Here is an 11,317-nt window from a genome sequence, read left to right as displayed (position 1 = left end):
ATTCCTGCTATTGCACACATGCTTATATGACAGTGATAATGAAAGTACCTGTCTATATTGAATCTGAATTATTTACATACGCCGATGCCATCTGCAGGTAGTGTTGAAAGAGGAAAAAAAATGTCTAAGTTCTATGACTGATGTGCAAGCCCCTTCACATCTTATGCCACTGTGTTTTGTACAAAATTACCGTTCAATCTCTCGTACTCATAAAAGGCCTAATTCAAAGGACACTGAAGTCAATAGCGGACTTCTCATTGATTTCAGTGGACCTTGGATGAAGCTTAAAGTTCTAACAGAAAGCTGCTAGTATTTACTACAGTAATTGATATAACTGCACTTAGGATGCATTAGATTTCTCTCAGAGTATCTTATCAATTCCTTATTTCAAGAAAGGAAAAATCAGCAGTAAAATTTGAGATAAAAATGTAAATTGAGCCCTATCTGTACATATAAAATGTGGTCTATTCTATCACTTAAGGGAAATTGATTTCTGTCATCCTAGTCATGACAGGGGAGAAAAACAACCTAGCACACAGATGTGTAATACCTGTTAACAGGAGAAACATATTCTTGTTCATTGTAGACTGGTAAAGTTAGTCAAGGTGGATTTTAAAATGTTTGTTTGTTCCTTCATTCTTCCTTTTTTATTTTTTGAAAGGAGAGGGCATTTTTGGTTCAGAGATATGTTACAATTACAGTATTTTTCAAATAATGAATGAGAGACATATTTCCAATAAGTTTTCTGAAGCACTGTTGGATTTAGACGTCATCAAATATTCTACTTCGTGACATTGACAAATACCTTCCACCAGGCTGATACCTGAAAGACAAGCATTAAGAGACTATGTATAAAAAGTCACAGAGATGGAAAAAAAGCCCCCAGGTCTCCTGTGGAGGAGAGGGGGGTGGAAACAGAAGTTTATTTTGCCTCTGTCTTGAAATAGAAAATATTTTTCACAACAGAACAAGTTTTAGATGATAATTTTTTACCTTGAAGGACTCAACTTTATATTTAAAAGACCTTATATATAGTGGATAAAACAGACTTTAATTACAGTATTTGACATGCCAGTAAACCACTGAATACTATGTATAGAAATTAGCTATCTGAAACTCAAATTGTTTAATCTTGCTGTATTTAGAGCAACATGATAATATAATTTTGTTCGACTCCGAAGTGCAAACAGGTAATACAAATGTACAGGTATATAAATCATGCATGAAATCCTGACCCTAATGAAATTAATGAGAACTTTGCATTGACTTCACAATAGTGGCAGGATCATACCAAAAGTGCAACTGTTGGCTCATATAAATTCAGTGCGACTAAGCAAAGAAAAATATATAGATACAGTATATTACTTTTTCTTATATTTTCTGAAACACTTAATGACTGTTCTTTGCTTCAGTACAAGAGTAGTAGGTGAGGAATAATTTGAAGCGTTACTAAAGAGCTAAGAACTAACCAATCATTAAGTGCAAGTGACAGTGTATATTATAGGATTTCACACTCTTTGGCTCCTTCACCTGTCTCTATGGGAAATATTTCTCAGATGTAAACTCAGTATGAAGACATGCATGTCAAAATTATTAACTGAAATAAATTAATTAGACCCATTACACATTTGGGAGATTGAGGGGGAAACCAGCAGCATTAAGTTTCAGATTTCAAACACTGCCCTAGTGATCTTAAGAACTACAAATGCTAACCAAGAACCTGAACGGCCGCATGGGGCAAAGATTTTTGGAAAAGTACAAATATTTTACATAGGGCCCTGCCATACATTCAAATTAAAGCTGGATAGAGACCAGCTATAAAGTTGTTATACATTTTCAAGCACTAACTTTATAGCCGGTTGACCCTTTTTATAGTTGGATGGATATTTTATGGTGTGATAATTACTTTGCACTTGTGGCCAGTCTAAATTTATTGTGCAATTAACTAGCTAACTGCATAATATATGCAATGTGTGGCAGGTGCCTTAGACAAGATATTAAATTTCCTTACCTTCCTGAGTCTGATTCAAGAGGATCATCAGTAATAGTATCTGCATTAAAATCCAAAGGTTCTGCATCTTGGAGAAGTTCTATTCTATCTCTCTCAGTCTTGCCATTTGACCTGGTGTATTTAGACAGTGCTGGATGTTTAAAAAACAAAAAAACAACATTTGTTTGTAAAATCTGTAAAATTACTGAATAAAACATAATTTAAAACCAAACATAATTGTGCTTTTCTCCTGATGTCACCCAAAGAAAACCCCCTAATTTTGACTACATTCAATTTCTGATGCCAATCATAACTGGATGCTCAGATTTCCAACTACTACTTGAGAACCCCTGAAATTTTTCAAAAAGGGCAAGTCTCCATTTCCACCAAATTTTACCACAGACTCTTTTCAGTGGGATTATTTCCATGAAGAGATGAACTATAACAGGAACTCTCACCATTGGAAAATACATTCTCCTTGAAAAATAGGAAGAGTAACTAAACAGTATGTTAGAAACTAGTGTTTCTTAAAAACAAACCAAATAAAAAACGTGTACCTCTGAACAAAGGATGGGTGTCTATGCATGCAAAAACAATCATTTATTTGTTTGTTTGTTAAGAAAAGGTACCAGTGAATGAAAACAATACAATTTAATCATACATGTCTTAATCAAAGCTGCTGGTGTAGCTTTTGTCATAACTTGCAAGGCTCCATACAGTTTGTGTAAGACTGAAATCATGTTGGATATTCAGTCATACAACATATAACCTGTAACACTTCTATTTTAACATGTGTACCATGGAACAGTCACAAGTAAATTATAGGTGAAATATACTTTCTTAATTGGACATTTCAGGCCTAATCAGTTGTATCAGTTAACTGATGTTCAGTTGCATTTTCCAGACTTGTGCATCTGTACAAGACCATTCATGTCCTGCTTTTGAGAACTATTGGGAAAATATGAAAAACATACAAAAATTCAAATGTTAAAAACATATTGCCTACTTTAAGAGTCTGACCAACATCTTACTGTTTTCACCTAAGAAACAAACAAGAGGATTTAACGTACACTAGATTCCTACAGATTATGAAAACTAGAAATGTATACATTAGTTTGTTTACTCGACATGCTAAATACGCATTAAACTGAATTGCTGTGACAGCTTGTTTGGAAGACTACCTTTGCAACAAGGATGACCAGAGGTTTTAAAACGTTAAATTCTATATATTTCAAAATCCCCAGAACAGTCAACAACCTTCATTTTTAGGTTGAAGCTGCTGATATAGGTTCAAGGGCTACAAATCCCAGAGTCCAAGAACAATCTAAAAGTCTCAGAACATCCCCCACAGGCCAGAAAGGAGGGTCAGACTGCCATGTCCTGAAGACTTACTACTGTTCCCATAGTAAACAGAAGGGCCCTTTGTCTAATCCACCATAGCAACTAGACAGCAAGCATCAAACGAACTGTTATTTATCCAGGTGGTACTGTGCCAGTGAAAGGCGTTTTGGGGTTTTTTGTTTATAAATGTACATGACTTACGTCTATTTGTGCTGGGCTCTGAGAAACTAGATTCTTTTTGATCTGTGTGAACATTTCTGTTTCTGGTAGAATCTTCTCTATTTCCATATCGTTCTTTCCATTCCTGACAAAGAGAGAAAATACACTAATTTGAACCACATGAATTATCACACATAAATAGTCACCTTAAATCATTACCTGGAATGAATCGACTCTCTAGATCTATACATTTCGGTTATTCACCTTCCAGTGTGAGATATTAGGACCAATAACTATAAAAACATATTACACATTCATCGTGTGAGATTCTGTGCCTTGCTGCATCAGAAATATTAAATCAAGATAAAACTCTTGATTTGAAAAATGTTTCACTAAAAGTGTGCTTCAAAAGTGGTCTTTTTCTGAAGTAAGAACCATTGTGTATGTTAACTACATATTGACTAATCAGTCACAGTGCACTAAACCACTGCGCTCTACAAAGATGAGGCAAGGACTTCTTTGATTGGTATCCACGGTATAGCTGATAATGCTGTGCTTGGCTTGTTCTGGTCAGACCTGATGAAGAATGTCTTGCATTCAAAAGCTTGAATAACTCTAGCCCAAGTACCCAGTTGGTACAATAAAAATATCACCTTAAGAAATCTCTGCCTCTCACATAATTTCTGGACTGTCAGTTACAGCATCACTTGTACACGCTACAGAGATGAGGAAAGAGATTAGCTTTTGGTTGGTCTCCATCTGCTGGTAGGATACTATATCCACAGCTCAGGCTAGCATATTAAAATTATGGCTGATAGTAAACTATACAGTAACACTGGTGCATTCCATTGTGGCACTATGTATTGTGATGTACAGTCAAATTTCTACTCCCTAGATATAAGGGAAGCCAGAGCCACTTGTTACTTTTCTGAGCCAAATAAAATTCCCATTAGAATCTGTGGGAAAGAATTCTTGTGAAAAACACACAATTTATCAGTGGAAAAACAACTGGCCTAGCTCCAGCAAAGTCATTATACCAATTTATGACCACTATCTTCTGTTCTAGGTTACACAAGATTTTTGTGGCCGATTACAATCTCAGGACTGTTGAGAATAGCTTGGAAAGGATGAAATTGGTTATGACCAATTATTTTTGTATCTGTAAAGTGTAGGATATGCATGTAGAAAATAACCTTTAAAATTAAGTCAATGCAGACTTGCAATAAACCAGATGCACTGCAACACCCACTCAAGTATGTTATATCTATATATTGTTGCCTGGTCCTGCAGCTTTGACTCCTTGTAAAACTGCATTATGCATTCAAGGACATACACAAGCTGCAAAACATTCCATCAATTTCTTTAGGAAAATAAATAAAAAGCAAGTCATGAAGATTGATGAGGACCAAGTGACAGACATTCATATTTCTACCAGTAAGAAATTCTTACTGGTAGAAGAATTGCCCAGGAGCTGGAGTGTCCATACATTCCAGCTCCATGGCTGGGGAGCTCCATAGGCCAACTCTCCAACCAGGCAGCACATAAGGGCCCATGTCTGGGAAGGGGGCAGGCTGTAAAGAGCCAGTTATTTTCCATAAAAGGTCTTGACTGTACAGCTGTTGGTCCTGTAAGAAAGACTCCTCTCCTGGCACAAATGTCTGAACTGAATACTGAGTCACTGGAGAGGGGGAATGAGGGTGGAGAAGAACAGCAAGCATGACTTAAGTGCCTCATACTTGAAATCCATCTACTAATAAACATTTAAGGTTTTGTTAGTTTGTTTTTTTTTTTAAACAAATTGGATCCATTTAAAATGGTAAGAGCAAACCACTCCAAAACATGCTCTACCATGATTGCTGGGGCATTTCTTGGAAGGTAATTAAGGCAGGTTTAAAACCCATCAGTCAGATGAGGGAAATTCCCATATCCTAGCTGAGTTGCCTAAAAAGGAGAAAGAAACCAACTATATGACCAGTTCTTCTTTAATAATCTAGTCCTGTAAAGTCTTTTACAAACCAAAAGTTAAATCTGGAAATTTGGATTGAATTTATTCATGGGTTTGGTTATCCCCAAACTATGGTTTTTGATTAAAAAAAATATTTGCCAAAAAAAGCTTGCCTATTCCCTACTTATAGAAAGCTGTTCTAGTGGAAACTTCTAATACATTACAAAAAAAGAGTACAATACTTTCAAAAAAAAATCTCATACCCTTCTTCTGTTTTCTCCTTCTTCTTGCCGTTGCCGTTTTCTTTTCTCTAGAAAAAAGAAAATAAAACATTTTATTTAACCACAGAGCAATAAATATCAACAGTGATACGAATATTAAAGCAACACAGATTTTATGTTTAAGGAATTGGAATAAAATGCTACTAACACTTCTAAAGTGATTAAAGGAAAACAGAACACTTTTCAGTAATAATTGCTCAATAATTTTCCTGGGACAAAGTTTTAAATCAGCAGTTTATCCACTATCGATAAGCTTAGTTGGAGCTCATATCAAATAATAATAATATTATAATAATATAGTATATAATAGTATATAATATAATACTAATAGTATTATATAGTATATAATATAATAGTATAATAATATAGAATATATTTGAAAACAAGGACCATGATTCTGAGTATTAAGAGATTGGACAGGAAAAGGAGTATTACTCCTAATATTTAGAAGTTTAGACTGAGGATCCCTGATAGAGAAACTGCAACGCTAGCAAACAAACAAGCAACTAAAAAATACATAAGTCTCAAAGATGTGGCAGTCCTAAAAGCAAACCAAATAGAAGATACCACTAGATAGCTTTGTAAAATGTAAAGATACAACTTCAATCTGGTATCCTTTCAAAATGGGTCTTCTGCAAACCCATGATGGTTAACTGCTTAACAAGAGAGTAGGAAAATGTTTCTTCCAAAGAAGACTTCATTCAGAACAAGCAACTTCACCTAAGATGTCTAGAGTCCTTACATCATGTATTTAATGAAAAAAATAGGTTATTAGCCATATTAGTAAGAAGTTGGGCAGAAGGCAGGGTAGAGCTACACCTTATAGATTAACTGAATCAGAGACACATAATCCTTCATGAGCAAGAGCTCACTTCATGCCATTTAATGAAGTGAGCTCTTGCTCACAGAAGCGTATGCTCTGATTCAGTTATTAGAAAACAATTACTACACATTGCCATAGCATGTTTCACATAACCTGAATTAGTTCTGCTTTTATGATTTAGTTAAGACTGAAGATCTCAAGGGATACCACACAACAATTACTTCATCTTAACAAAAAACAGGTTTGAAATAATTATCCGAGCAATACTCAATAATGATACATAGCTCCAAGTATCAGTAAATAAAAAGTACAATATTCAGTTGAAACTGCAAGTAAAGTTAAGGGAGAAATTTATTTGAGCGTCAAAAATTAGGAGAGGACAGCTAGGCTATTTTTCTTACTCCTATGAAAAAGCAAAATTTAGTTTTTATTGAAAGATAGAGATGGTAACTATCCCATGTGAAAGATCGTAATACTACAAGCATACTAGCTGGCCACTATGGGAGGGCAATAATTCAGTACCAATGAAACAAACACACTGGTTCTTGTATAACCCAAGATTTCTTTAGGTCTCCCCTTCAGGCTGCTTACAAGACAGATTTGAAAAGCAGTATAACTATAGGTAAGGTTCTAGCCTGTTATATAAACAATTTTAAGATTTTGGAGCAAAGTATGGAAAAGCCATAAGCTATGTTGCTATACAACTGCATTTTAGACACTTACAGTGCTCCTGTCACTTCTGGCAAGCAGAGCAAGATAACAGTCTTACCTCTTCTGATTAATTCTTTTCCTTCATCAATTAGGTCAGAAGTCATTTCACTGTCTCCCATGAACTGCTGGAATCCCAGAAGATTCAGACAGCGAGTTCCTAAACTGGGAGAAAGAAGAGGATAACTCTTTTAATTCAGAACAGGGTTTGGCAATTTCCTTTCTAGTTTGGATCATCAATATGCACTGAGGATCAGATAATTCTACATTTACAGCACTTACACATTTTCACAAAGTGAGAATTCAAAACACAAAACAGGTACATCTAGCCATTCCAGGAACAATGCATGCATTAGGCTATAAAAGCCTTCTAAATTACATTAAAATCAGAAATGTGCATTGAAATGAAAGCATGTTTATATGAGAAGTGTTCCCTTTTACTAGGATTATACTGTATTTACACAAATCTCAGATGACCCCCCCAATAATTAGATTCTGTATACGAAAAATTTATAAATTTGTTCTAATTTTCCAGGTATGTAATCCAATTACCAGAGAACTGTTTTAAGTTCATCCATCCCCACTACTACAGCAGGGAAACGTGTCTGCCCCCGCCCCTAACTACTCACTCCCTCACAGACTTTCTGCCCTCCCACCCCCAGCTGCCCAGTCTCTGCTTCCTTCCCCACCCCCAGGCTCTGCCTCTTCTGCCCCTGATCCCCAAAACCTTTGCCTCCTCCCCTTTACTGTCAGATGCTGCTCAGGCTCTATTCCCTCCTGGGTCACAGAGCGTAGCACGAGCCAGGCCACACAGTAGGGGACAGAGTTTCCATGTGGTCTGTGCCCAGGAGGGAATCCAGCATAAGCTGGCGCCAAGCTGCACTTGACAGTGAAGTGGGGAGGTGGGGGGCAGGGGAGGAGAATGGGGTCAGAAGCTGCAGAGACCAAATGGGGGTGTTGGAGATGGGGGAATGGGGTGCTGTGGGTGTGATTCTAGCCCCAACCAGGCTCAGGGTCAGAGCCAGAGATGCAGCAGCTCCCTGCTTCCTCCCCTCCCACTTTGTATGCAAAGCTAGGACTAGGGGCTTCCCTCCCACCCACGCTGACTGGGGGTGGGGAAGGGGGCAGACCTCAGCTTAGATTCAAATAAATACAATATATAAAACTCTTAAAACAGAGTAAGGTCCTTACATTTATAGCATGATTAACATGTTAATCTGAGCATAAATAAATGTCTTGCCATACATTCAGCCAATTAATAGTGCAATAAAATGGGAAACTAGCAGCAAACCTGTTCCAAATACAGGATATCCTTAAGGCATGTTGAAAACCAGCCCAAAATGAATATGTGACACCTGGGGCTGCTTCATGCCAGATCATACTGCCCATGCTGACAATCAGCTGATTGTTGGCATTGGGAGGGGGGCAGCTCCAGCCCAGATGGAGACCCCAGGCTACCTTAGTCCCCAAGCTGATGATCTGCCCCAGCTAAAACCATTTTTGTTCTCTTTTCAAGGGGACAAGTGCTGATCTTTGGTCTTATCACTGCACCTGATTTGCTTTCAAGTATATTTCACTATTATTTATGCTGCAAAATATTTTATTTTATTTTTTTTTTAATTTGAAGTTTCAGACAGCTGGACTAAACAAATAAGAGATTTCTTTTACTTAAAAGAATTGTTGTAATCTGGGTGAATTGTTGTGATCTGGACTGAAACTGTTCTAGTCTGAAGAACAGATATGCATCCCTGGCAACAGAGAGGAAGGAGCACATTCTATTGGAGGAGGAGGACAGGCCATACCTCACCAAGGTGGAAAGGATCGAGACAACCATCACCAAGAAGAAACCAAGGATGCACCTGCCCCTGCTTGGGTGGTGGTTGCAGACTCCCTTTTGTGGGGGACGAAGGGAGCCATCTGTCGACCTGACCTGTTGTCTCGGGAAGTCTGCTGCTTGCCCAAAGCCTGGATCCAGGATGTCATGGAGGGATTACTCACTCATCCTGCCTTCTGACTAATACCCTGGGCTGCTCATCCATGTGGGCACCAACAATATTGCCAGGGGAGACCCTGAGTGGATCAAAAGTGACCATGGGGCTCTGGGCACCCAGGTGAAGGGAATGGAGGCTCAGGTCGTGTTCTCTTTAATCCTTCTGGTCAAGGGAAAAGGGCCCAGGCAGGAGCAGGTGCATCCTGCAGATCAATACCTGGCTGTGCAGGTGGTGTTACCAGCCGGGATTTGACTTCTTCGACTGTGGGATGTTCTTCAAATAAGGATTGCTAGGAAGAGATGGGATCCACCTGACAAAGAGAGGGAAGAGCATCTTCACAGACCGCCTTGCTAACCTAGTGAGAAGGGTTATAAACTAGGTTTGCCACAGGATGGAAACCAAAGCCCTGAGGTAAGTGGGGAAGTGGGTGACCTGAAGGAAGAGCAAGCAGGAGTGGGCAACAGGGGAGGTGCTCTCATACTTCCTGAGAAATCAGGGCAATCAACTAGTTACCTCAGGTGCCTGTACACAGATGCACAGAGCTTGAGAAATGAGCAGGAAAAATTGGAAGTCCTTGTATAGTCATGGCACTATGACATGACTAGAATAACAGAGACTTGGTGGGAGCTCGCATGACTGGAGCACTGTCATGGATGGCCACAAACTGTTCAGAAAAGACTGGCAAGGAAGAAGATGAGGAGTTGAACTTTATGTAAAAGAGCCTTATGATTGCTCAGAGCTCCAGTATGAAACTGGAGATAAGCCTGTTGAGTGTTTCTGGGTTAAGGTTAGAGGGGTACCTTGTTGTGGTGTAGGGGTACCTACACCACAACAAGGGTGATGTTGTGGTGGGGTCTGCTATAGGCCACCAGACCAGGAGAATGAGGTGGATGAGGCATTCTTCAAACAGCTAGTGGAAGTTTCCCAATCACAAGCCCTGGTTCTTATGGGGGGCTTCAATCACCCTGACATCTGCTAGAAGAACAATACAGCAGTGCACAGGCAATACAGGAAGGTTTGGGGGAGCTTTGGGGACAACTTCCTGGTTCAAGTGCTGGAGCAGTCAACTAGGGGCCATGCTCTTCTTGACCTGCTGCTCAAACAGGGAAGAATTGGTGAGGAATTTACTAGTGGATGGCAACTTGGGCAGCAGCGACCATGAAATAACTGAGTTCAGGATCCTGAAGAAAGGAAGGATGGAGAGCAACAGAGGAAGGACCCTTGACTTCAGAAAAACAGACTTCAGCTCGGTCGGGGAACTCATGGGCAGGATCCCCTGGGAAGCCAGACTGAGGGAGAGAAGAGTCCAGGAGAGCTGGCTGTACTTCAAAGAAGCCTTAATGAGAGTGCAGGAACAAACCATCCTGATGCGCGGGAAGACTAGCAAGTATGGCAGAATACCAGCTTGGTTTAGCAGGGAACCTGTCAGTAAACTAAATGACAAAAGTTGGTCGGGAACCAGCAGCGGGAAGGAGAGGAGCCAGGCACACGTGTCCCCCGCACGCACGTGTGCCCCTTTACCAACTGACTGACTGGAGGTGGCAGCAGCAGCGGAATCGGCAGCGGGGGCAGCAATAGCTGATCCCCCGAAGGCAAGTGGGGCGGACGGACCCGGCACAGCTGAGCCAGATCCGGAGGGGAAGCCCCCCGGGTCCCATATAGCTGAGCTGGTAGGGAGCCACGCTCCCGAGCCGTGCAGCGCGAACAGAGTGCACAAACAGGGTGGGCTCTGAGAGCGCGCACCGGCATTTGCACAGGCGTTCGCGCCGGTGGGCGGGCAGAAAGGGCCAGGAGAGAAACTCCTGAACGGGTAGGGAGTAGACACCAGACAGATCTACAAGCAGCAGCTTATAGAATGGTGTCGACGAGGAGTGCTGCTAGGACCTCTGCCCAGGGGCCTAAGCCTACCCGGGGCTGGTCTGAGGCCTCCACCCAGACCGAGCCCATGGGGGAGCTGATGTCCCCCTACCTCCTGGCCTGCGGGGGATCCCCAGCAGGGTTGGGGGGGCAGAGATTGGGGGCCCCCACACCTGTCTGGCAGGTGGCCGTCTTAGGGCTCTGGAGGCGCCGGGGAGGGAG

The 11,317-nt window shown here is 40.5% G+C and overlaps 1 protein-coding gene across 9 annotated transcripts in view; it reads right to left on the bottom strand.

Moving 5' to 3' along the window:
- Positions 1–6: 6 nt before the first annotated feature.
- LMBRD2 (LMBR1 domain containing 2) overlaps positions 7–11,317 on the bottom strand; it is a 42,842-nt gene continuing 31,531 nt past the window's right edge. For all 9 annotated transcript variants that reach the window (XM_025213539.1, XM_025213545.1, XM_025213538.1 and 6 more), the window contains 5 exons: positions 7,309–7,412; positions 5,699–5,745; positions 3,533–3,635; positions 2,012–2,141; positions 7–823 (listed from right to left, as the gene is read on the bottom strand). In XM_025213539.1, the coding sequence (XP_025069324.1) occupies positions 763–823; positions 2,012–2,141; positions 3,533–3,635; positions 5,699–5,745; positions 7,309–7,412 (445 nt within the window). In that variant the 3' untranslated portion in view covers positions 7–762. The remainder of the gene's footprint in view (positions 824–2,011; positions 2,142–3,532; positions 3,636–5,698; positions 5,746–7,308; positions 7,413–11,317) is intronic.

The sequence above is a fragment of the Alligator sinensis genome, unplaced genomic scaffold, assembly GCF_000455745.1.
Source record: "Alligator sinensis unplaced genomic scaffold, ASM45574v1 scaffold175_1, whole genome shotgun sequence".
NCBI classification, from domain to species: Eukaryota; Metazoa; Chordata; order Crocodylia; family Alligatoridae; genus Alligator; species Alligator sinensis.
Note: the sequence above shows the minus strand (reverse complement) of the source record. Positions and strands in the feature narration are given on the sequence as shown.